This window comes from Moschus berezovskii, chromosome 11 (genome assembly GCF_049115385.1).
Source record: "Moschus berezovskii isolate FMDL1 chromosome 11, NW_MosBer_1.0, whole genome shotgun sequence".
NCBI lineage: Eukaryota > Metazoa > Chordata > Mammalia > Artiodactyla > Moschidae > Moschus > Moschus berezovskii.
The window spans coordinates 116,024-142,142 of record NC_142470.1 but is presented as its reverse complement, the minus strand read 5'-3'; the positions used below and the strand labels follow the sequence as shown (position 1 = coordinate 142,142).

Genomic DNA, 26,119 nt, shown 5'->3' with positions numbered 1-26,119 from the left:
GCCTAGGGCAGCGAAGGCAGGGGACATGCGGTAACCCGGGAAGAAGCAGAAAACCCAGAAGGTTTCAGAAATGGAATAATTTATGGATAGTAATTGAAAAATCTACCTATCCTGGCCACCACGCTGACAGTTTAATAAGTGAATTCTGCCAATGGTTTAAGGATGGTTACTCCAGTTTTATACAGATGAATCCAGAGAAGATAAAAAAAAAATACCCACCTTTATGAAACTGGATTAATCTTGATATGAAAATGCCAGACAAAGACAACATGAGAGAAGAAAAATATATATTATCATCACAGAGTGAGAGAGACAAGACATCCTGAGGAAAATAAGAGCCAATCCAACCTGGGTGTACTTAAAGATCACCTTTATGATCAACTTGAATTTACCCTAGAAATGCAAAATTTACCCTAGAAATACAAGTCGACTTGACATTAGAAAGTCTATTACTGTGACTCATCATCTTAACAGACTGAAGAAGGAAAATAGTGTACCATCAGAAAGCGCATCTGAGCTCCAGAATGTTCCATCAGAAAGCCCATCTGAGCTCCAGAATGTGCTATCAGAAAGAGCATCTGAGCTCCAGAATGTACGCTCAGAAAGCGCATCTGAACTCTAGAATGATCCATCAGAAAGCGCATCTGAGCTCCAGAATGTACCATCAGAAGGCGCATCTGAGCTGCAGAATGTTCCATCAGAAAGCGTATCTGAGCTCCAGAATGTACCATCAGAAAGAGCGTCTGAGCTCCAGAATGTTCCATCAGAAAGAGCGTCTGAGCTCCAGAATGTTCCATCAGAAAGCGCATCTGAGCTCCAGAATGTTCCATCAGAAAGCGCATCTGAGCTCCAGAATGTACCATCAGAAAGCGCATGTGAGCTGCAGAATGTTCCATCAGAAAGCGCATCTGAGCTCCAGAATGTACCATCAGAAAGCGCGTCTGAGCTCCAGAATGTACCATCGGAAAGCGCGTCTGAGCTCCAGAATGTACCATCGGAAAGAGCGTCTGAGCTCCAGAATGTTCCATCGGAAAGCGCGTCTGAGCTCCAGAATGTACCATCGGAAAGCGCATCTGAGCTCCAGAATGTACGATCAGAAAACGCATCTGAGCTGCAGAATGTTCCATCAGAAAGCGCATCTGAGCTCCAGAATGTACCATCAGAAAGAGCGTCTGAGCTCCAGAATGTTCCATCAGAAAGCGCATCTGAGCTGCAGAATGTTCCATCAGAAAGCCCATCTGAGCTCCAGAATGTTCCATCAGAAAGCGCATCTGAACTCCAGAATGTACCATCAGAAAGAGCGTCTGAGCTCCAGAATGTACCATCAGAAAGCGCGTCTGAGCTCCAGAATGTTCCATCAGAAAGCGCATCTGAGCTCCAGAATGTACCATCAGAAAGCGCTTCTGAGCTCCAGAATGTACGATCAGAAAACGCATCTGAGCTCCAGAATGTTCCATCAGAAAGCGCATCTGAGTTCCAGAATGTACCATCAGAAAGAGCGTCTGAGCTCCAGAATGTACCATCAGAAAGCGCGTCTGAGCTCCAGAATGTTCCATCAGAAAGAGCATCTGAGCTCCAGAATGTACGATCAGAAAGCGCATCTGAGCTGCAGAATGTTCCATCAGAAAGTGCACCTGAGCTGCAGAATGTTCCATCAGAAAGCCCATCTGAGCTCCAGAATGTTCCATCAGAAAGAGCGTCTGAGCTCCAGAATGTAGATCAGAAAGCACATCTGAGCTGCAGAATGTTCCATCAGAAAGCGCATCTGAGCTCCAGAATGTTCCATCAGAAAGCCCATCTGAGCTCCAAAATGTACGATCAGAAAACGCATCTGAGCTCCAGAATGTTCCATCAGAAAGAGCATCTGAGCTCCAGAATATTCCATCAGAAAGCGCGTCTGAGCTCCAGAATGTACCATCAGAAAGAGCGTCTGAGCTCCAGAATGTTCCATCAGAAAGAGCATCTGAGCTCCAGAATGTACCATCAGAAAGCGCATCTGAGCTCCAGAATGTACCATCAGAAAGCGCATCTGAGCTCCAGAATGTTCCATCAGAAAGCGCGTCTGAGCTCCAGAATGTACCATCAGAAAGAGCGTCTGAGCTCCAGAATGTACGCTCAGAAAGCGCATCTGAGCTCCAGAATGTTCCATCAGAAAGCGCATCTGAGCTCCAGAATGTACCATCAGAAAGAGCGTCTGAGCTCCAGAATGTACCATCAGAAAGCGCATCTGAGCTCCAGAATGTTCCATCAGAAAGAGCATCTGAGCTCCAGAATGTTCCATCAGAAAGCGCATCTGAGCTCCAGAATGTACCATCAGAAAGAGCGTCTGAGCTCCAGAATGTACGCTCAGAAAGCGCATCTGAGCTCCAGAATGTTCCATCAGAAAGCGCATCTGAGCTCCAGAGTGTACCATCATAAAGAGCATCTGAGCTCCAGCAAAAGCACAACCAAGCACCAGAGTAAGAAGCAGACGGAATGAGATGAGCAAACTGTGTTAAGTGTGGACGCTGGGTGATGAGTGTGTGGGGTGCATCACACCCTGTGCTCTGTGTGTGTGTGTATTCAAACCCAGCACTCTTCCAGACAGAAGCTCTTAGCAGACTATGCCAGTATCAGTGGTCTGGGTGCAGTAGAATAACAAAAAAATGAAATAAAATGTTTCAGGATTGCCAAGGAAGAAAGAAAATTGTCATTATTCACAGAGGAAATATTTATGTACTCAGAACACTTGTGTTGTCACTGCAGATGGTGTGGGACAGTTTGGTTATCCATAGAGAAAAAAAGGAAGTTGGATTTCCACCTCGTAGCAGATTTGAAAATCAGCTCAGATGAATTAAGACATAAATGTGAAAAGCAAATTTCAAATTTTAGAACATACAGAAGATTACTGTTACTAACTGAAGGCCTTCTTGAGGAACAGATAAAAATGCATATATTATAAATGAAACCTTCGGAAAATTTGACTATTGAAATACAAATTTCTGCATCCAGAAATCACCATAGAATGTCAAATAAGTCATAGGCTGGAGCAGACATTTCCACAGCATCAGCCAATAAACAGCGACCAGAATAAATAACCAGCAACCAGAACGAGGGCATCCCAGGTGGCGCTAGGGGTAAAAAATCCACCTGCCAATGCAGGAGGCTCAAGAGACAGATTCCATCTGCGGGTTGGAAAGATCTCCTGGAGTAAAACGACAACCCGCTTCAGTGTTCTTGCTGGAAAATTCCATGGGCAGAAGAGTGTGGCAGCTACAGTCCACAGGGCTAAAAACATCAGACATGACTGAGCAACTCAGCAGATCAACCAAAATAAATAAAAACTCCCACAAATCAAAAAGGGAAAACAGCAGCAGGAAAGGGCCAAATATGCAAGAAGGAATCAGGATAAGAAAGTGGGCTGAAGAGCAGACCTGTGAAAACCATCATCTATTACTTGTAGTCAGAGAAATGTAAATTAAACCCACCTCTCAGTTTAGCTGAAATTAAGAAACCTAACAGTCTCAAGTTTTAGAGAAAGTGAAAGTGAAGGTCACTCAGTCGTGTCCAACTCTTTGTGACCCCCATGGACTATACAGTCCATAGAATTCTCCAGGCCAAAATACTGCTGTGGGTAGCCTTTTCCTTCTCCAGGGGATCTTCCCAACCCAGGGATCAAACCCAGGTCTCCCACATTGCAGGCGGATTCTTTACCAGCTGAGCCACCAGGGAAGCCCCAGGTTTTAGAGAGGATGTGGAGAAATGAGGATTCCCTTGTGGTGTTGGTGGGTTGACTGAACTGCTTTGGAAACTAATGTCAGGTATTTAACCCACTGGCACACACACGAAAGTAGTCCCTGTTGTGGGTACATGCCCTGGAATGTCCCTGGCCAAATGCAGAGACCTGGGAGGCCACAGAGGCAGCGTCACATGTGGCAGCGAAACCCTGGAAACCTCTTCTTTGTTCATCCTCGGGAGGGTGATAAGGAGAGTGTACTCTGTCTGGGCAGCAGGACTGTGAATGGATGGCCTGGAGTTAACTGTGTTAACATGGGTCAGAAGCAGTGTTAATCTAAGAAAGCCAGGTTCAGAATAATGCAAATCATATGATGCTATTTAATTTGCTTTAAAAATTGAAGTCAGGTTGATTTACAGTGTTAATTTCTGCTGTATAGCAAAGTGACTCAGTTATGCCTGCTGCTGCTGCTGAGTCACTTCAGTCGTGTCTGACTCTGTGTGACCCCATAGACGGAAGCCCACCAGGCTTCCCCCGTCCCTGGGATTCTCCAGGCAAGAACACTGGAGTGGGTTGCCATTTCCTTCTCCAATGTGTGAAAGTGAAAAGTGAAAGTGAAGTTACTCAGTCGTGTCCGACCTTTAGCGACCCCACGACTGCAGCCTAGCAGGCTCCTCCATCCATGGGATTTTCTAGGCAATAGTACTGGAGTGGCTTGCCATTGCCTTCTCCGCAGTTATGCCTACCTATATATATTCTTTTTTCCATTCTTTTCCATTATGGTTTAGTATATGATACTATTTAAATAAGGATGAAAATGTCTTGTTTTCAAACATACTGTGTAACAGTGTTGTTTATGGTATACATACAAGTAGAAGTATAAAAGCCTCATGGGAGTGATTAACGCCAGAGTCAGGGCTTGGTGGGTGTAGGGAGAGGGGGAGTGAGACTGGGGATTTCTACTCAAGGACCTTCAGGTACATTTTTTTTATATTAGCTTACTTAATTTTTTTCCACATTACCTTATACACTGCTGTTAGCCATGAGGTAACGCAAAGCAAATATTGAATGCTTTTATTTTTTTTTTAAACTCTTTTTGTATTTTTAAAAATTCATTTAGTTTTAATTGAAGGCTATCTGCTTTACAATATTGGTTTGTTTTCTGCCATACCTCAGCATGAATTAGCCATTGGTGTACATATGTCCCCTCCCTCTTGAATCCCCTTCCCCTTCAGCTACATTTTAATGTTTTATTTCTTAAGCTGGGAGTAGGTACACAGAGCTTTAAATATTATTCATTGTACCTTTCTGAATGTGTGAAATAATACATACTTTAAAATTAAATGAATACAAAAAGATAAACTGCTGCTGCTGCTAAGTTGCTTCAGTCATGTCCGACTCTGTGTGATCCCATAGACGGCAGCCCCCACCAGGCTCCCCTGTCCCTAGGATTCTTCAGGGAAAAACCCTGGAGTGGGTTGCCATTTCCTTCTCCGATGCATGAAAGTGAAAAGTGAAAGTAAAGTTGCTCATTCGTGTCTGACTCTTCCCGACCCCATGGACTGCAGCTCACCAGGCTCCTCCATCCATGGGATTTTCCAGGCAAGAGTACTGGAGTGGGGTGCCATCGCCTTCTCCGAAAAGATAAACTAAGTTAACGTTAACCAAGAGAAAGCTGGTGTAATAGTAACATCAGCCGAAAGAGAAGGTGAAAAAAGTTTTAGTAAAAAAGAAGAAACTACATTTGCATAAGAGTAAAGGGAAGATTCAGAGTAAGAACACAGCTTCCAAAAGCAAAGACTGACACAATTACAAGAGAAATAAAAAAGTCCTCTCTCTATATATATATTCTCTATATAATATATATAGTGATGTTAATATTATAATATAGTAATATTAATTTCTGATCTCTACATTTTAAAGAGAAAAATAAGCATATCAACAGATGTAGAAACATAAAACGTTGACATTATGATGAAAACCATGTTATACAAAGAACTTAAAGTACTAAGGACTCAAAAACAAAAAAGCAACCCAAAACAAACCCACAGCTAGGTGGGATAGCTAATATGGATGAGCTTTCTTTTTGAAGGGACAGAAATGTTCTAAAATTGAGTGTGGTAGTGGTTGCATATATGTGTGAATGTACTAAAAACCATTGAACTGTACACTTTAAATGACTGATTTATGTTGTATGCTAACTATATCTCTTAATTTTTTCTAAGAAGCCCTTAGAAGAAATGAAGTAGTCCTCATAGTCAATAAAAGAGTCCAAAATGCAGTACTTGGGTGCTGGCTCAAAAATGCCAGAATGATCTCTGTTCGTTTCCAAGGCAAACCATTCAATATCACAGTAATCCAAGTCTATGCCCAATCCCTAATGCTGAAGAAACTGAAGTTGAACATTTCTATGATGACCTATAAGACCTTCTAGAATTAACACCAATAAAAGATGTCCTTTTCATCATAGGGGACTGGAATGCAAAAGTAGGAAGTCAAGAGATACCTGGAGTAACAGGCAAGTTTGGCCTTGGAGTACAAAGTGAAGCAGGGCAAAGGCTAATAGAGTTTGCCAAGAGAACACACTGGTCACAGCAAACACCTTCCAACAACACAAGAGATGACTCTACATGTGGACATCACCAGATGGTCAACACCGATATCAGATTGATTATATTCTTCACAGCCAAAGATGGAAACGCTCTATACAGTCAGCAAAAACAAGACTGGGAGCTGACTGTGGCTCAGATCATGAACTCCTTATTGCCAAATGCAGATTTGAATTGAAGAAAGTAGGGAAAACCACTAGACCATTCATGTATGACCTAAATCAAAGTGGAAGTGACAAATAGATTCAAGGGATTAGATCTGATAGACAGAGTACCTGAAGAACCTTGCACAGAGGTTCATGACATTGTACAGGAGGCCGTCCATGATCAAGACCATCCCCAAGGAAAAGAAATGCAAAAAGGCAAAATGGTTGTCTGAGGAGGCCTTACAAATAACTGAGAAAAGAAGAGAAGTGAAAGGCAAAGGAGAAGAGGAAAGATATTCCCACTGGAATTCAGAGTTCCAAAGAACAGCAAGGAGAAATAAGAAAGCCTTCCTCAGTGATCAATGCAAAGAAACAGAGGAAAACAATAGAATGGGAAAGACTAGAGATCTCTTCAAGAAAATTAGAGATTCCAAGGGAACATTTCATGCAAAGATGGGCACAATAAAGGACAGAAATGGTATGGACCTAACGGGAGCAGAAGATATTAAGAAGAGGTGGCAGGAATACACAGAAGAACTGTACAAAAAGGTATCTTCCCGACCCAGATAACCACGATGGTGTGATCCCTCACCCAGAGCCAGACACCCTGGAGTCCAAAGTCAAGCGGGCCTTAGGAAGCATCAATACGAACAAAGTTAGTGGAAGTGATAGGATTCCAGCTGAGCTATTCCAGGTCCTAAAAGATGATGCTGTTAAAGTTCTGCACTCAGCAAATTTGGAAAACTCAGCAGTGTCCACAGGACTGAAAAAGGTCAGTTTTCATTCCAATCCCAAGGAAAGGCAATGCCAAAGAATGTTCTAACTACCACACAATTGCACTCATCTCACACATTAGCAAAGTAATGCTCAAAATTCTCCAAGCGAGGCTTCAATAGTATGTGAACTTTGAACTTCCAGATGTTCAGGCTGGATTTAGAAAAGGCAGAGGAACCAGAGTTCAAATTGCCAACATCTGTTGGATCATTGAAAAAGCAGAATTCCAGAAAAACATCTACTTCTGCTTTCTTGACTATACCAAAACCACAAGAAACTGTGGAACATTCTTCAAGAGATGGAAATACCAGACCGGCTTACCTGCCTCCTGAGAAATCTGTATGCAGGTCAAGGAGCAACAGTTAGAAATGGAAATGAAACAATGGACTGGTTCCAAATTGGGAAAGAAGTACATCAAGGCTGTATGTTGTCACCCTGCTTATTTAACTTATATGCAGAGCACATCATGGGAAATGCTGGGCTGGATGAAGCACCAGCTGGATTCAAGTTTGCTGGGAAAAATATCAATAACCTCAGATATGCAGATGACACCACCCTTATGGCAGAAAGCAAAGAGGCACTAAAGAGCCTCTTGATGAAAGTGAAAAGTGAAAGTGAATTTGCTCAGTCGTGTCCAACTCTTTGTGACCCCATGGACACCAGGCTCCTCTGTCTGTGGGATTTTCTAGACAAGAGTACTGGAGTGGGTTGCCATTTCCTTCTCCAGGGAATCTTCCCGACCCAGGGATCAAACCCAGGTCTCCCACATTGTAGACAGACGCTTTGTCATCTGAGCCACCAGGGAAGTCAAAAGTGGAAGAGGAGAGTGAAAAAGTTGGCTTAAAACTCAACATTCAAAAAACAAAGGTCATGGCATCCGGTCCCATCATTTCATGGCAAATAGATGGGGAAACAATGGAAACAGTGACAGACTTTATTTTCTTGGCTCCAAAATCACTGCAGACGGTGACTGAAGCCATGAAATTAAAAGACACTCGCTCCTTGGAAGAAAAGCTATGACCAACCTAGACAGCATATTAAAAAGCAGAGATAGTACCTTGCCGACAAAGGTCCATCTAGTCAAAGCTATGGTTTTTCCAGTAGTCCTGAATGGATATGAGAGTTGGACCATAAAGAAGGCTGAGTGCTGAAGAATTGATGCTTTTGAATTGTGGTGTTGGAGAAGACTCTTGAGAGTCCCTTGGACTTCAAGGATATCCAACCAGTCCATCCTAAAGGAAATCGGTCCTGAATATTCATTGGAAGGACTGAAGCTGAAGCTCCAATCCTTTGGCCATCTGATGTGAAGAAGTGACTCGTTGGAGAAGACCCTGGTGCTGGGAAAGATTGAAGGCAGGAGGGGAAGGGGATACCATGGATGAGATGGTTGGATGGCATCACCAACTCGATGGACATGAGTTTGAGCAAGCTCCAGGAGCTGGCGATGGACAGGCATGCTATAGTCCAAGGGGTCGCAAAGAGTTGGACACAACTGAGTGACTGAATAAACTATATCTAAATAAAACTGTTATTTTAGAACGACCATAGCAAGCATAGCAGATAAAAGATTGTTCATGGTGAATTTCATGTGCAACTTGACTGGACCATGGGGTGCCTAGATTGAACACTGTTTCTGGGTGTGTCTATGATGGTGTTTCTGGATGACATGAACATTTGACTTGGAGGACTGAGAAAGCAGATGTGGGAGCCTCATCTAGTCCACTGAAGGCTTGAGTAGAGCAAAGGGCTGAGTAAGGGAGAGTCCACTCTTGCTGCCCAGATATGTTTGAGCTGGGGCATTCGGTTCCTCTTGCCCTTGGACTCAGATTTGGGCTGAAACTTACACTGTCATCTCTCCCAGTCAGCTGTGGGTCTTATGACTTACTCTCCATAATCACAAGATAAGATACACCCAGACATCTCCTGTTGCTTTTGTTTCTCTGGAGAACTCAGACTAATACAGGTTGAAAGCATTATGACTAAAGAACAACTGAGGGTAGCTAGTATTCAGACAGTTGAAGTCAGTGTAACAAGAAAAAGGAAGAGGTAGGAGGACTGGAAAGGAATAGACAAATGATGTGATTCCACAGAAACCCAGAGAGTCAGTCAGAAATAATCAGAGAACTCACCGGTGCTGCTGAACACAAGAGAAGCATTAGAAAGATAGAGCTTTTCTATATGCCTGTATTGCTAAATTAGCATATTCAATTAAAATGAAAGATTTCATTTACAGTAGTTAGAAAAGCTATGAGTTACCCAGAAATAAATCCTCAAGAAATATGCAAGACTTTTACATGCGAAATTATAACTTGTTATAAAAAGACCTGAAGAAGTGAAAACAAATGTTTTTAAATGGGAAGCCTTACTGTTGTAAAGGGATCAGTTCTCCCTAATTTAATCAGTGATTCAAATCCCAACAGAACTTCTCTTGGAATTCAGCATGTTGATTCTATGGGACAGTAAATATCCAAGAATAGCAAAGACAATTCAAGGTGGAGTGATTTGCCCCACTGTATATCAAGACTTACTACAAAGCTACCATAATGAAGATTTTGACATCTAAAGACAAAGTACAGACTAGGAAGCCCAGAAACGTGCCAGGCTTTTGTAGGAAGTTGGTCATATGAAAAAGATGGCGTTTAAACCAATGGGGGATGAGTGGGGTGGGGGTAGGGGTGGAATGGTCAAAACAGGAGCCTTCTGTGTGGGAGAAAAGTCGATCTTCATCCCATGGTAGACAGAACATAACCACAAACGCCAGTTGGATTAGAGATCTAAAAACCAAATTTTAAAATGATTCAAAGAAAATGTAGGAAAATGTGTCGTAACCTTGGGATGGAGAGGGAGGCAAAAAGCAGAAACCATGAGATAAAGAGTGATATATTTGACTTCATTAAACTTTTTAATGATTCATCAAATTAGTTAAAAGCAAAAGGACACAAGCAGATTTCTCCAACAGACATTGGAGACGGAGGACTAGTATATACAAGGCTCACTCTATTTATGTTTAAATTAATTAATTTATTTTAATTGGAAAAGAAATGAATATGCATGTGGAAGTCGGTAAGAAAAGATGAGTCATGAGAAATATAAGCCAAAGAGTTGAAAGGGCCACAGAAAGGAGGTCTGAGCAGATGTCCCATCTGACCGGCTGCCTCTCCACCCTGAGGCTGGGGGCTGTCAGAGGGTGTGGCGGTGCTCAGTTTGGGAGGAGGGTGTGAGGAAAACACCGCCTGAGGTGCTGGTGGGGCAGTGATTTGGGATAAGCGCTTTGGAAACATCTAGTTAAGTCCAGAGTGTGCAGAATCTATGATCCAGCAGGCCCAGTTCTAGATTAACTTCATGTGCACAGAGGGCAACGCTGGCCAAACCTCAAAGTGCCGGTCAGGAAGGTGGGCGAACTTGTGGAAGGGCCCTGTGCAGCGCTTTCCAGGAACAGTGGGCCTACGTGTCCACGTGGGTCGGCTTCGGGGTGCAGCAGCGAATGAGCAAGATGGTGTATGTAGTCTGACACTTTCCCTGCATGTTTACAGCACACACGGTGTATTTTGTGTGTGCACCTGTGTGTGGTGTAGATGGGAATGCACCCCAGATTCATGATGCGGTTGTGTGTCAAGGGTGATCACGGGCGGGGGGACCTGATGCAAATATGACAAAGTGTCAGCAGTCTCCATCTTGAGTGGCAGACGCATGAACGTCTGTTATCTTATCCCCTTGCACTTTTCCAAAATACAAATGAAAACGAGGCCCGTTTCCTGATGGGGCGAGGATTGTGTGTAGCCACCCTCATAGCCTGGACCCACTGGGCTGAGGAGGTAGTGACCTGGAGGGTCAGAGGCCGCAGCTGCTGTCTGGCCTGGAGAGCTCACGCTGCCCCTGAGCCCTGGGTTCCTCACCTGCGTGGCAGTGACCTGGCAGCTGGGGATGCGGGGAGCCCACCGGGTGGACCCCACGCAGCCCAATGCTGGTCTTCTTGCCTGTGCTCGCCTGCTCTCCCGAGAGCTCCCATCCATTCTTGGCAGATACTCAGCCCAGCAGCCATGGCCCTTCTCTTTGGAGGCCCCTGGGCTGCCTTGCGTGTCATCCAAGAACCTTTGTGTGCACACACGCGTGCCCTGGGCTCAGCCGTCTCTCCCTGGGCATGTGTGTGGGCGCCGGTGGCTGTGGGACGCGCCTGGGTGCTCTCCCTCCCTCCCCCCGCAGATCCTGACTGGGGAGGACTGGAATGCGGTGATGTACCATGGGATCGAATCACAAGGTGGAGTCAGCAAAGGCATGTTCTCGTCCGTGTACTTCATCGTCCTGACGCTGTTTGGGAACTGTATCCTCCGTGGTCTGGGCGCGGGGGAGGTGCCTCCTGGGTCTCTCGCCTCCTCCGCCACCACGGTGGGGTGGGAAGGGAGGAGGCGGGGACAGACGCGGGCTTTGAGCCTGAGGGCAGCTGTTTGTTTTGTTTTCACTTTAAATTAATAATTAGGTTTTGGCACCAAGCTTTTAAAAAACCTCCCCCTTGTAGAAATGAATCTGCAGGGAAGCACAAGGGAAGGTCTTGTGTGGAGGACGCTCCTCAGGCTTGTGTCTGGAGTTGGGTGGGGGCTCTGCAGGGTCAGGGCAAGCCCAGCTGGGGAGGCTCTGCAGCAGGTGCCCCCATCCTGCCTGACTGGAGTGTTTCCCTATGGCTGGACCCCAAGGGGCATGACCTTGGGGCATGACATCATCCTGTTCTCTGGGCGTGGCGAGGCCTCTGGGTCGCCTGCGGCTGTGGTCAATGCCAGGAGGCAGCAGCTGACCTCAGTAGGCTGTCTCATGGGCCTGCTGCAGCCCTGCATAGGTTCGTCCATGAGGCGGAACCCTGGGGTGCGGTTCCCCCTGAGTCCCAGGGTGTTAATACCTCCTTGCCAGACAGGGGGGCCTGAGCTACAAGATCATCTACCCAGAGATTGTGTCAAGGAGGCTAGGGGGCCGCCGCCCAGCAAATAGGCTGGGCTGTGTCTGACGGGGACTGACATGGCTGGAGGGTTGGGGGATCGGGGGACACCCAGGAAGGAGGCCAGGCTGGCCAGGATCTGGGGAGAGGGGCCCCTGTGTTGCATGGAGGATGCCGTGGCCTGACCCTGGGGAGGCTGGGGCATAGACGTCTTTCCTTAGCTGGAGCCACCAGACACCCTGCTGAATGTTTTCCTGGCCATTGCCGTGGACAACCTCGCCAATGCTCAGGAGCTGACCAAGGTATGTGGATGGGTACGCACCTGCAGCCCAGGGATGGATGGATGGGGGTCAATCCATTGTCACTCTGGAGAGGCTGCAGCATCAAGAGGGGGGCCAGGTCCTGCTTTAGGAACGTGTGGCTGCTGTCCAGGGGCTCTCCTCAAGTCCTGGACATGCAGGGATATGGGGGCAGTGAAAAGGCAGGGGGCACCGTGCCAGGAAGTGGGGTGACCGTGAGGGCCACTTCTGGGAAGTCAAGACCTGGGAGGGATGACCAGAAAAACAGGAGGCGGTGTGGGAGCAGGAGGTGGCCCACAGGAGACGCAACCCAGAGGCGGCCCCGGATGATGGGGGTACGGCTGCCCTGGTCCTAGGATTGAAGGGCACAGTGGCTTCAGTGTGTGAAGTGGGGGCTGTGTCCTCTCGCAGTGAGAGCCATTGTGAGGTCGACCCTAGGGGGCATCCGGTCTGAACACCCTAAAGGGCAGTGAGGGGACCCTGTTGTCATCCCCGGGAGTGGAGGGTCCCTTATATTCATCCCCAAATGGTGAGGGGACCCTGTGACCCTCTCTGGGAGGGGAGGTGACCCTGTGTTCAGTCTCCTGGGTGGATGGCTTAACTCGAGTGGCCCTTGTGTGGTGCTGCCCTCGGATTCTGGGCCAGGCTGGTGGCTGGAGGAGCAGCTAGTGTCTGTTCCCAGCACATCCGCGCCCAGCAGGATGGCTTTCTCTCCAGGCTGTGCCCCGCGGGAGCCAGCTAATAGCCATCTTGCATCGCTGAGCATAGCCATCTTGCATCGCTGAGCCTGTGGGAGGTGTGACCACACACGCCTCCCCGTGGCGTCCCTCCAGGTGACGCAGCGCCCTGCCTGGTTGCTCTCATGCTGCCTGTCCTGAACGGTGGGGGCCGCCCGCTGTTTCAGCCTCGGGCTGGCGCTTTGACAAGCCTGGCTGCTGGTGTAGAGCGGCTGTGGTCCGGAGGTCTGAGGGCTCTGACCCTCACGGGCGCACACCTGCTGTCTGTGTGTGCCTGGGCCCACACCTATGTGTGTGTGTGTGCCTGGGCGTACACCTGTGTGTCTGTATGTGTGTGCCTGAGCCCATACCTGTGTGTGTGTGTGCCTGGGCACGCACCTGTGTGTCTGTATGTGTGCCTGGGTGCACACCTGTGTGTCTGTATGTGTGTGCCTGAGCCCACACCTGTGTGTGTGTGTGCCTGGGCGCGCACCTGTGTGTCTGTATGTGTGTGCCTGGGCGTGCACCTGTGTGTGTGCCTGGGCGCACACCTGTGTGTCTGTATGTGTGTGCCTGGGCGCGCACCTGTGTGTGTGTGTGTGTGCCTGGGCGCGCACCTGTGTGTCTGTGTGTGTGTGCCTGGGCGCGCACCTGTGTGTGTGTGTGTGTGCCTGGGCGCGCACCTGTGTGTCTGTATGTGTGTGCCTGGGTGCGCACCTGTGTGTCTGTATGTGTGTGCCTGGGCACGCACCTGTGTGTGTGTGTGTGTGCCTGGGCGCGCACCTGTGTGTCTGTATGTGTGTGCCTGGGCGCGCACCTGTGTGTCTGTATGTGTGTGCCTGGGCGCACACCTGCTGTCTGTGTGTGTGTGCCTGGGCGCACACCTGTGTGTGTGTGTGCCTGGGCACATGCCTGTGTGTCTGTGTATGCCTGGGCGCACACCTGTGTGTGTGTGTGCCTGGGTGTACACCTGTGTGTCTGTGTATGCCTGGGCCCACACCTGTGTGTGTGTGTGTGCCTGGGCACGTACCTGCTGTCTGTGTATGCCTGGGCCCACACCTGTATGTGTGTGTGCCTGGGCACACACCTGTGTGTATGTGTGCCTGGGCACACGCCTGTGTGTCTGTGTATGCCTGGGCTCACACCTGTGTGTGTGTGTGCCTGTGTATCCCTGGGTCCACGCCTGTGTGTGTGTGTGCCTGGGCGCACACCTGTGTGTCTGTGTGTGTGTGCCTGGGCACGCACCTGTGTGTGTGTGTGTGCCTGGGCGCACACCTGTGTGTGTGTGTGCCTGGGCGCGCACCTGTGTGTGTGTGTGTGTGCCTGGGCGCGCACCTGTGTGTGTGTGTGTGTGCCTGGGCGCGCACCTGTGTGTGTGTGTGTGTGCCTGGGCGCGCACCTGTGTGTGTGTGTGCCTGGGCGCACACCTGTGTGTCTGTGTGTGTGTGTGTGTGTGCCTGGGCGCACGCCTGCTGTGTGTGTGTGCCTGGGCCCACACCTGTGTGTCTGTGTGTGCGCTCACCCCCGCTGTCCTGACAGCCTCCCGCTCACTCCAGCACGTCCCAGGACTCTCCACACTGTCCCTGCTCTGGGGCCTGCCTGGGTCTCCCCGGGGAAGCTGGGCTCTGGGCGCCTCTGCAGGCCGCAGGGACGCTGGTGCCCATGTGCTCCCGGCAGCGCGTGCTGTGCAGGGGCCCTGCCTGCCCACCTGCCCCGGGAAGAGTGTTCCCCCAGGGGCTCACGGGTGTGCCTGCCTCTGCCTCCACTCAACTGGGCTGGGCTGTGCTCGCGGGTCTGGACTCCTCCCTTCCTCTGAGGGTCGGGAATCCCCCTGGCCCGCCTGTTACTGAATCTCACAATCCAGGAGCGGCTGGAGAGTGGCCCAAGCCCTTGGCTGGGGGGACCGGTGCAGCCACAGAGCACTTCTGGTGTCAGGATTTCTGGAGCCCCTGAATCAGGGGTGCTCAGTAGCCTTGGTGATCTGGCACCAGCTGCCCTGAGCTTGCGGTCAAAACCCTCACTGCCCCTTCAAGGCTGTCAGTGGGAAGACACACTGACAGGCCGTGTCCTGGGGCCCTGTCTCCACGCCTGGACGCCCGGGGTGGTGGCCCCTTTGGACAGACTGCCCTATCTCAGGGGTCCCCTCCCTTTCGGAGGCGGAAGTGGAGGCCTGTTTGAGTCAGGCTCTAGGCACTCCTGGGCTGGCCAAGGGTCCCGAAGAGTGGGGTTGGTGCTCCCTCCTTTGTGCTCCCACTAATACACGGGAGGGTCACTTGTTTTTTGAAGTGGAAGTAAACTCGCGTCAAGTTTGTAGAACACCCACTGGACTGACCTGAGGGCCATAAACCAGAACGGAGCCTGGAGCTGCAGGAGGGGCATCCCTTGGGGGCTTCATGTGGGTCTAGTTCTGCCGCCCTCTGGGGCCTGAACCTGAAGCGCTCTTCTCTACGGTGGGAGATGCATAGACAGCTTACAGGGGCTTAGTTGCCATTACTGTGCCCCTAAAAGCAAATTCAAGTATGTTTGGGATGTGTTGGGAATGCCAGCTTCCAGAGGAGCCAGGTGGGCCTGGGATTGGGGTCATGAGGGAAACAAGGGTGGTCCCACTGATGTAGCTGGACCATACGGAGACTGGTGGGCCTGTAGACTCAGCCTAGAGCTCTCAGCCTAGAGGTCTGAGGAGCAGAGCATTTTGGTTTTGCCTGGTGACGTGGGCTCGGGGCTGGAGGGCCCATCCTCCTCTGCGTGTCGTGGGCAGAGGTGAGGCAAGGCGTCTGCCCAGGCATCACCGCCGGCCCGGAGGCAGAGCGCCTCGGGGCTCTGTTCCTGGAGCTCAGTGAGGAATGGAGCCCACGGTCAGGCACAGTCACCGCTGGGGACGGGTGGTCGGATGAGACCCAGTAGGTCCGGGCGGAGCAGCTCTGAGGTTGTGAGGTGGCCCTGCTAGACACTCCTGGGGAGGGCTCCCGTGGGAGGTGCTGCGGGGCGCCCGGACTTGGGGCGGCCAGCTGCCCCTTGCGCTGGCTCACTGCTCTGGGGCAAAAACGGACTTTGTTCCAGTGAGACAACTGCTGGGGGGAGGCCAGAGGGGGAGCGGGTGGGAACAGAGAGCTGGGTTTGCGTTTCAGCGGAATGAGACTGACATGCGGGAATGTGCTCCTGGGCTGGCGCTCCAGAGGGTGCTGTCAGCAGTGAGCACGCTGGGAAGGGTGCTGACTGGGGACTGTCGCCTGCAGAGATGAGCATAGCAGGGGGGTCTAGAGCCTGCGTGGGTCGTGCTGAGGCGGGAGCCAGCTGCCTGGCCAGCAGCTCAGGGGGCGGGAACGACTCAGAGGCTCTAGGATGCAGAGCTGGTGGCACGAGAGGAGGTCAGGTGGGGCCGAGGCTTCTGTGGAGCCTCAGAGTGGACACAGCGCTCTCAGGTTAGCTACCTCTTCTGTCTGTCCAAACAGGACGAAGAGGAGATGGAAGAAGCAGCCAATCAGAAGCTTGCTCTGCAAAAGGCCAAAGAAGTGGCTGAAGTCAGCCCCATGTCTGCCGCGAACATCTCCATTGCTGCGTAAGGCTCTAGGAGTGGGCTCTGGGGTGGTGGCAGGGCTGCTGCAGAGCCCAGTTCCTCCTGGGGCTTCTAGAGAGGGGCCCTTGCCTTGACTGGAGCCTCTCAGGACAAAGCCCTCCCAAGGAAGTGAGGTGGGGGAGTGGTCCTCCCCGGCTGGGGCCTTTGAGCAGAGACCACCAGGTAGAGCCTCTGGCTTCTCCCTGCTGGGATGAGAGCGAGGTGTGGCAGTGCTGTGGGTGGGAGTGGCCTGCTGAAAGCGGTCCCCAGTCTTGGGTGGCTCCAAGGAATTAGTATGTCTGACTTAGGCTCAGTTTTTCAGAAATGTGTTTTGTGAGGTGAAAGATTCAACATGGTACTTCAGCAGCCCAAGACTTGACGCAGTTTCCAAAAGTATCTTTGAGTTTTTGGTGTTGGGACAGAGGTCAAGAGGTGGCCTCTCTGATGAGAGGAGGTCAGGTGGGGCTGAGACTTCTGTGGAGCCTCCAGGCACGTTGCAAGAGCATCGCTGCTGTGCTGTGGACTTCAGAGTTGGGGCAGAGCACCCAGCCCAGGGCCAAAAGCTGCAGTGGCTGGGGGAGGTTGGCCCCCGGGAAGGAGGTGGGAAAGTCTGGCCCAGTGTCTGGTCACTGGGTGACCGCAAGAGAGCACAGAAGGGCTTGGGGCCAGCCTGAGTCCACCTGGAGCCGCCAGTCTTGCCTTCAGCCCCATGCTCACCACCCCCACGGCCCCTCCGGCTCCCGGTGCTGACACACGGGCCCTCGCTCCGCAGCCGTGCCCCTCTGCTGTGCTGACTGAGGTCAGAGTGCCAGGAGCAGCCTCAGGCCCTTCCCTGGTGATGTAGGCATCGGTGCTGAGCGCTCTGGTGGGGATGAGTCTGTGGAAGTGTGTACATGCATGGGTGAGGGTCATCTCAGCAGCTCGGTCTCGCCTGGAAGTCACAGGGCCATGGCCTGTTTTCTAGGGGGGCATTTGCAGAGGTCCTGTCTCTAAGGTGACCAGAAAGTGGTGGCCTGTGTAGGAGAAGAAGCAAAGGGAGGTCCCAGGCCCTGGGAGTGAAGGCAGGGGGGCAGGGGCCTGCAGGGAGCCAGGCAGCTGCTGCCTTGGTGCCCAGTTGTCCTGGAGTCTTGTTGTCTGGCCAGTGTGCCTGCTCTGTCTGCTTCCTCCTGGGCTTACAGTGACCCTGGTGACTTCTGTCACAGCCCCTTCTCCCAAACTGTGTGAGCTGCTGGCAGTCTGCGTGGAGGATGTGGTGGTGGCTGACCAGTTTATTCATGTGGGCCTTGTGTGGTTTCTGTGTACCCTTTGCCTTCCTGCTGTTCTGGAGGGGAGTGCGATGTCCTGTGTCCCCTGCTGCTGGCCAGGGCTGCCCGCTTCTTGGGAGTGTGCGGCAGGATGTCCACCCCATCTGGGCAGAGACCCCAGAGAGAGGGGCCCCGGCACCGCCACAGGCAGCTTGTCCGGACACCAGAAAGGGGGGCTGGGTGCTCTCCTGTTTCTCCGCCCCTGCTCCGTTCCGGACGCTGCTGTGCAGGAACCACGCTATGGGCCTCTGTCCCCAGGGCCCGGGGGACACTTGGTGCTCCCCTCACAGCAGGCCCTGAGCTTGGTGCTGACCTGTCTATGCCGTGGCCAACCTGGGCTGTGTCCAGGTGCTGGCCCCTGGGTCCTCCTGTGGGTCCTGCAGGCCTGCCCAGGATGCAGCTATGCAGCTTTGGGTCCTCAGCCCACCTCTGATGCATGTACAGGGGATTTGATGTGACCCCCCGAGGTCCCATTTCCTGGAGGAGGTCTGGCCCCAGGCATGGGGGTGGGGGTGAGGCCGCTGTGCGTGGCTGTTCACTTTCCTCCGTCAGCTGAGGCATCTGAGGGTAGGGCCTCCCTGAGATGGCTGCTCCCGCATCCGTCTGTCCATCTGCCCGGTTCCCTGCTCCGCTGGCAGCACCAGCCTCTCACAGTCACTTCTCTGTCTGAGCTGCTGAGGTGGGGGGACAGGGTGTCCCTGCCCAAACCTGCTCCCCGAGCTGTGCTGTGTGGCTTGCGAGACGGGGCCTGCCGAGATGTGCTCAGGGCAGTTTTAGTGTCTCTGATGTTTGAGGGTCTCCGTGGACCTTGCCCGAGACTGCGCCGGCCCCTCCTGAGGGGGTGCCTGAGTCTCTCGAGCCTCCGTGGGGACCCCAGTGTGTGTGGCTGCTGGGGACCGTTCTCTCAGGCTGCTTGGAGGGGGGACACTCAGGCCAGTGTGGTCGTCCAAGTTCTCGGCTGCATCATCCTTAGGAACGCTGGCGCCCGTGGCCCCTCCTGCACACGTGGTCACACGCACACCCGCTCTTGATGTTCACAGCCTCAGTCACACGCACACACACTCACACGTTTGCACACTGCTTCGCTCACTCTCCTGGACACACGTCCTGTGTGTGCAGGGTCAGCAGGCCCCTGAGTAGTTTGGAGCTTCTCACGTGTTTGTCGACTCAGCCTTGAGAAGGCAGAGCTGGGAAGCTGCCTTGAAGGGAAATGACGGTAAAGAGATCTCTGGTTTCTCTCTATTGATTTTGGAAAAGCTTCTAGAAAGACACTCAAGGGAAGATGGGCTGGTGATGGAATCTGTTTGTCTCTGGGAAGGGTGGTGGTGAGTGGGAGGCAGTGACTTAGAGCCTGGGCAGCCTTGGCTGAGGGCCGAGCATGGTGGTCAGGAAGCAAGGTCCAGGCAAGGCCGCAAGCAGGTAAGGCCCCTGTGTCAGCCATCTCTGCTCCGTCTTGAAGGGGTCAGTGGTCCCCAGCGTTGGGGGATGGAGGCACCAGGTCCGACAGAGGAGGGCCGTTGAGAATTGCGGGGCGAGAGGTGCCAGCTCTTTCCAGCCCTGCTGCCCTTCCAGGGGCAGTGGGCACAGAGCTGTGTTGGTTGGCTCAAGGCAACCTTCCTGACCTCCAGCCATTGGTGGTTGCTGCTCTGCTGGACGTGCGCTCTCTCAACTTCTCCTTAAGCCCGAGGTCTCGGCTGGTGTCGTTCTGACAGAAACGTCTCTGGCCTTCTGCCTGGATGCGCGCTGAGCCTCTGTCCTGACCCGATGTGGCTCACGCGTGCTCTGGCATCTCTTAGAGCTCTCTGGTGTTCTCACTTCTGTTCTGTTTTGTTTTTTGCATGTGCAGTTTTGTAAAGCAAACTCGAGGTACTGTATCTCGCAGCTCATCTGTCTCCAGCGTAAACTCACCGTGAGTCTCTCTGCTACAATTTCCATCTGTGGCTTCATGATAACTACACGCCAGCACCTTTGCCCCTAACTCTGCTTTCCCACTTCAAGTCATTCGCTTCAGGGGGCAGCTCCAGGGCCGCCTCCCGCTGCCTGCTGGGGAGCACACTTCCAGGCGCCCTCACACCCTGCTCAGCCTGCGCGCGGGGGCAGGCTGTCTGAGCTCAGGCCCTCCTCCCCTCCTGGTCTGTCCTCTGTCTATCCCTGTGCTGTCACTCTGGCATCTTGAGCAGGTCTGCTTTCCCTGAGGTGACCCCCACGGGGAGCTGCTGGGCAGTCTCCTAGCAGCTCCTGTGAAGTAGAGGGTCCTCAGGGGCTCAGGGCATTTGTGGTGCCCTCCTGCTCCAGCCTGCCTTACCTGGGAGAGGACGTCTCTGTGATCCTTAGGAAGTTCTAGCAAGAGCACAGCTGCTGCCTGTTTGCAAGGCTGCAGAGACAGGCAGAGCCTGAGGTGGGGCCACAGGAGCACCGGGTGGCCCTGCTGGGGGGTGACACCGGTCTGACTGTCCCCAGCGGCTTCTTCCTGCAGGTGGGAAGTCCCTGGGGACGGCCGGGTGCCCTCGCCACGTCCTGGTGCTGACTGGCGCTCCTGCAGTCCCTGAGCCCCATCCCTCTGTCGCTGGGCGGCACAGAGCTGGGCTTGGTGCGGCCACAAGAACACAGAACTGCTGGTTGTTGGGCCCCCGATGTCCATAGGGTGAGGCTGGGCCCCAAATGATTGACTCCAGGCTGGCAGAAAATGAGAAGCATCGTAGGTACCAACAGTGTTGTACCTGGGCTCCTTCTGCTTGTCACAGCTAGGGGTGACTGAGGGGTGACGGCTTTCTCAGCGCAGAGACCTCAGAGCAGGGCCATGCCACAGAGGCTCCTTCTGAGTCCTGTCAGCACGTGGCTGAACCCAGCTCTGCGGGCAAGCCGGGCTGGAACGTGGTGGGGCGACTCCTCCCTGGGCGTCCTTCAGGGAGGCATTTGCCTGGGTCTCAGCTGCCTGCCACTCTGCACGGGGGGTCTCTTGCACGTCCTGAGCTGCTTGGGAACTTGGTGGAGAGGCATGGCGTGGGGAGACAGCACTGGTCACAGTGTGCCATGAGCCGGGCAGAGCAGGCACAGAGAGGCCTACCGGCGGGTGCACCTCAGCAGGGCTCAGACCCAGAGACGCGTCCAGAGAGACAGCCGTGCTACATGCTGGCCGGGCACAGATAGTCCCCGGGGGTGGAGGCCCAGAGTGGCAGCAGTCCAGCGGGAGGGGGGCTGGGAAGTTATGCAGGGAGCCTGGATACATTCTCTAGTCCAGCAGGCAGCCCGCCTCTTCGTGGACTTGAGCTGGTTCCTGGGTGGGACAGAGCCATGTCTGAGGGTAAGGGTGAGGGCAGAGCTGTTCCTCCTGAGCCACCATGTGTCCCCATTGTCTTCACTGCCTGCCTGTTTGTGTTCTGGCAGACGGCACAGGTCCCAGGGCTCATGGCTGCGTCTGAGCAGGCCACTACCTGCTGCCCATATGGCTCAGAGTCCAGGTCCATCTCCGGCTGCTGGGCTGATGAGGAGGCCTGATCAGTGGCTGGCTGTCAGCTCTCGTGGCCTCCTGGGCCTGGGGAAATCTCCCTGGTGGCTGGTGTCCACTGTACAAGGTTCAGTCTTGTTCAGAGTCGGACCCTTTGTTTTGATGCCAGCTGGGGATGAGGGAAACGGTAACCCACTCCAGTATTCTTGCCTGGAGAATCCCATGGACGGAGAAGCCTGGTAGGCTACAGTCCATGGGATCGCATAGAGTCGGACACGGCTGAGTGACGGAACAGAACGGAACGGGGATGGGGAGGTCCCCTGGGGCTCTGGGTTGGAGCCAAAGAAAGATAAGGTGGGTCTGTTGCGAGGTGACTGCGGGGACGGGCAGCAGGTCAGGGCTGGGGGTGGTGTGGCTAAAGCTGTGGGTCGGCAGACGGCCGGAGAGGCAGCAGTTGTCGCGCATGTGTCTCCTGCCTGCCTTCCTGCTGGGCCCCCAGGGACAGACATCAGGCTCTGCTGCTCTCATACTTCTGAAGTGCTCCCCTGGAAATAGCTCCCCACCCTGAGCCTGGATTAACCCTACAAAGGGCAGGACTCGTGTGGTGCTCAGTAGCCGCAGCCCAGAGCCGGGGGTGGGGCCTGTCCAGCCCGGCCCTCGGGGCCCCTGGGTTTTGGCTCTTGGCTGTGCTGTCAGCGCAGCTGGACTCTGGCCAAGGCCTCACGTCTCCTTTGGACACTCTTTTCCTCTCGTCCTTGCATGCGTCCGGTCCTGGCTCCGTCAGTGACTTGCTGTGGACCCTGTGGGTCACAGCTCTGTGCTCAGTGTGCTGTGGGGACAAGAGGTGGGTGTGAGGGCTGGCGGAGGTGGCCAGATGCCACCTGATCCAGATGCCACGGCCATCCTTGTCGTGTGCTGCCCCTGCTGCCCCAGGGGGTTCCAGGAACCTCCAGAGGGGAAGGACAAGACTGGCCTCTGAGGCAGTTTCCACTTGGCCAAGGTGGTGTTGGAGTCACCAACTCTGGGGTCTTGTTTAGTGAAAATTGCAGAATGTAAAGGGCTTCCATGCACCCTGGGCTGTGGACACCCTCGTGACCATGTGGGTGAGTTTGGGCAGCTGTCAGGGCCTTCAGGAGCCTGTGTTGTGAGGGCTGAGCCGGGCCACAGGCCATTCCTCGTGCCGGAGAGCTCTCAGCCCCTGTGGAGCCAGGAGAGAGGGGGTACTGGTGACCACAAGAGGGGGTGTCCAGCCCCGGACCTGACGCTGGGTTGCTGGGCATTCAGGAAATGGTCATTGAGCTGAGTGGTAGCTGCCCAAATGGGTCTGACCAGCTCAGGGAGAGTGCCTGCCCGACTCCTGAGGGCCAGCTGTCCCAGGCCCCTCACTCCCTGGGCCAGTCTCCCTGTGCTCCTGATGACCCGCCTCTTCTTGAGCTCCCTCTCAAACACCCTCTGTGTCCTTCTGGCCAGTGACTTCCTCCTGGAGGGAGAGGTGGAGAAGCCCCTCCTGAGGCAGCCCCCACCCCAGCCCCACTCCGTTCGATGCCGCCCCCTGCCTTGCCCCCTGTGGCCTTGCTGGCAGGTGGCCCACCTGCCCGAGAAGCCTGTCTGCCTCCTCATGCTAGTGCCTGCCATTCCCACCGTCCCGCACCCCGTGTGCCCTCTGGCCTGGGGCCCCCACCTCAGGTGAGGCTCTCAACGTCTGTGGGCTGCCCCTCAAGGGGCACAGGGACGAGGCCTGTCACCCCGGGTATCTGCCACTGACTCAGGCCACCCGCTCCGCTGGGCTGGCCAGGACTCCTGCGGCCTTCTTCCCCACTCTCGCCCCGCGTCCCCGCGTCCTCTGCCATCGGTCCATCGCTCTGTGTCCATCAGTGGCTTCGCCTGCGAAGCAGAGAGGTGGGCGGCAGCGCAGGGGGCTCACAGGGGCGGTCTCCCCACAGCAGGCAGCAGAACTCGGCCAAGTCGCGGTCGGTGTGGGAGCAGCGGGCCAGCCAGCTGCGGCTGCAGAACCTGCGGGCCAGCTGTGAAGCGCTGTATAGCGAGATGGACCCCGAGGAGCGGCTGCGCTTCGCCACTTCCCGCCACCTGCGGCCCGACATGAAGACGCACCTGGACCGGCCGCTTGTGGTGGAGCCAGGCCGGGACGGCGCGCGGGGGCCCGCGGGGGGCAAGGCCCGGCCCGAGGGCGGGGAGGCCGGCGAGGGCGCCGACCCGCCGCGCAGGCACCACCGGCCCCGCGACAGGGACAAGGCGGCGGCCGCGGCGGGGGAGCCGGGCGGGCCGGACGCCCCGAAGGCGGAGCGCGGGGACCCGGGCGCCCGGGAGGAGCGGGCGCGACCGCGCCGCAGCCGCAGCAAGGAGGCCGCGGGCCCCCGCGAGGCCAGGAGCGAGCGCGGCCGCGGGCTGGGCCCCGACGGCGGCCGGCGCCACCACCGGCGGGGCTCCCCGGAGGAGGCCGCGGAGCGCGAGCCCCGGCGCCACCGTGCGCACCGGCACGCGCCGGAGCCGAGCAGGGAGGCCGCGCCCGGGAGCAAGGGCGAGCGGCGAGCGCGGCACCGCGGCGGCGCCCGGGCAGGGCCCCGGGAGGCCGAGAGCGGCGAGGAGCCCGCCCGGCGGCACCGAGCGCGACCCAAGGCGCCGCCCGCGCGCGAGGAGGCGGAGAAGGAGGCCGAGGCGGAGGACAGGGCCCGGGACAAGGAGCCCCGAAACCACCAGCCCCGGTAAGTCAGCGCGGGGCGGCCCGCCTTGTTGGGGCTGCGTGAGAAGTGCTTTCACGCGCGCGCTGGGGAGCTTGGCTCAGGGAAATTTAGCCTAGTCTAAGGTGCCCAGCGGAGAAGGCGATGGCACCCCGCTCCAGTACTCTTCGCTGGAAAATCCCATGGACGGAGGAGCCTGGTAGGCTGCAGTCCATGGGATGGCAACGAGTCAGAAATGACTGAGCGACTTCACTTTCACTTTTCACTTTCATGCATTGGAGGAGGAAATGGCAACCCACTCCAGTGTTCTTGCCTGGAGAATCCCAGGGACGGTGGAGCCTGGTGGGCTGCCGTCTATGGGGTTGCACAGAGTCGGACACAACTGAAGCGACTTAGCAGCAGCAGCAGCAGCAAGGTGCCCAGGGGGAAGGGAGGCTTAGGGCAAAATCGTTGGGACTGGTTTGGAACAGGAAGACTTGGAAAGAACAAGGTGACCCAGAGAGAAGAGAAAAGCAGGAGGGAAACCTGAGGAGGCCTGCAAGCTAAATGGTGTAATGGAAGGGGGCTGGGCTATGTGCCTAAGACAGAAAGGACCCCACCCTATTCCCTCCCCAGGCCAGCCAGCCTGCACCCACCCCACCCCCCGCCCCCGCCTCTGGGACAGGATTCCCAGGGTGACTGTGAGAGCCTGGGGGTAACAGGGGCTGCTAGGCTGACACCAGCAATCTGCACAGTTGCCAACAGGTCACAGACCACCCAGAACTCTCATAATTAGAGGCTGCAGTTCAGGATCGGCCCCACCTAGGCACTGTCTGTTTGCAGAGCTCTGTGCTTGGCCCTGGTGGGGCCCCAGGTAGGGTGGCTTAGGGTAACATCCTCTTTCAGGCTGCTTCATTCTGTCAGCAGTTCTGTTACATACACATAATGTGATGTCAGCCATGTCTGGCCTTTTGCCAGGGAAAAACAGGTAAGTCAGCTTCAACCCTACCTTTCAGACCCCAAAACACAGAATGTATAGGATGATAAAAATCAGAACAGAGGAGGTGGTCAGGGATTTATTTGATCTGGATAGGGGTTTAAGAAGCTGGGGTTTGCAGACGGAATAGGAGTTTGGGGCTATATCACTGATGTGCATTCTTGGTTGCAGGGAGTCGCACTGTGATCTGGAGGCCAGTGTGGTAATTGGTGTGGGCCCTGTGCATGCCCTGCCCAGCACTTGTCTAGAGAAGGTGGAAGAACAGCCAGAGGATGCAGACAATCAGCGGAATGTTACTCGCATGGGCAGTCAGCCCTCAGATCTGAGCACCACTGTGCATATTCCAGTGATGCTGACCGGGCCTCCCGGGGAGACCACGGTTGTTCCCAGTGAGTATCTCCCCACAGCAGCTCGGCAGGGCCCCCCTTGTGTGGGCCCAGTTTTGCTCCTTCTTCCCTCCTGCTCCACAGCGGCCACCTGGGGACAGAGCTTGCCTCTGAATTGTTCTCAGCTGGAGAGTCTTTGTTGTCGGCATGTGTGCCTCCATGTCCCCTTGCTTTCCAGGCCCCAGAGGAGCACTGTCACTGTTACACGCCACTTAAGCCTTAGCCTCCTCCCGTCCAGACATATTTGCAAGTTCCCAGGTAAGTGCCAGGCGTGCCGTCAGAGTGCAGAGGCACCGCAGGGAGCGTGGCTGGCTGTCCTCGTGGGGCCCAGAGTCTCGTCAGGACCGCTCTTCACAGTCGCACCAGTGCTGCCAGGGACTGTGGCCACAGACCAGACTGAGGCTGGGAGTTAGTCGGGGACAGGAGGAGGCTCTCAGGGTGCTGCTCTTCCATGCTGCATGGTCCCTGCCCTGCGGTTCCTCCCAGGCCTTTACTTGATGTCCTGAAGGAACGGTGGTTCTGCAACTGACCATGTGCAGGCACATGTGAGGGCACAGGATAATA

General features: G+C 54.3%; 1 protein-coding gene across 4 annotated transcripts in view; it reads left to right on the top strand.

The window, feature by feature from the left end:
- Positions 1-26,119, top strand: part of CACNA1B (calcium voltage-gated channel subunit alpha1 B) — a 214,767-nt gene that overhangs the window by 104,076 nt on the left and 84,572 nt on the right. For all 4 annotated transcript variants that reach the window (XM_055400588.2, XM_088840958.1, XM_088840957.1 and 1 more), the window contains exons 16-20: positions 11,448-11,565; positions 12,406-12,473; positions 16,639-16,745; positions 23,438-24,217; positions 25,341-25,558. In XM_055400588.2, coding sequence (XP_055256563.1) covers positions 11,448-11,565; positions 12,406-12,473; positions 16,639-16,745; positions 23,438-24,217; positions 25,341-25,558 — 1,291 coding nt within the window. The remainder of the gene's footprint in view (positions 1-11,447; positions 11,566-12,405; positions 12,474-16,638; positions 16,746-23,437; positions 24,218-25,340; positions 25,559-26,119) is intronic.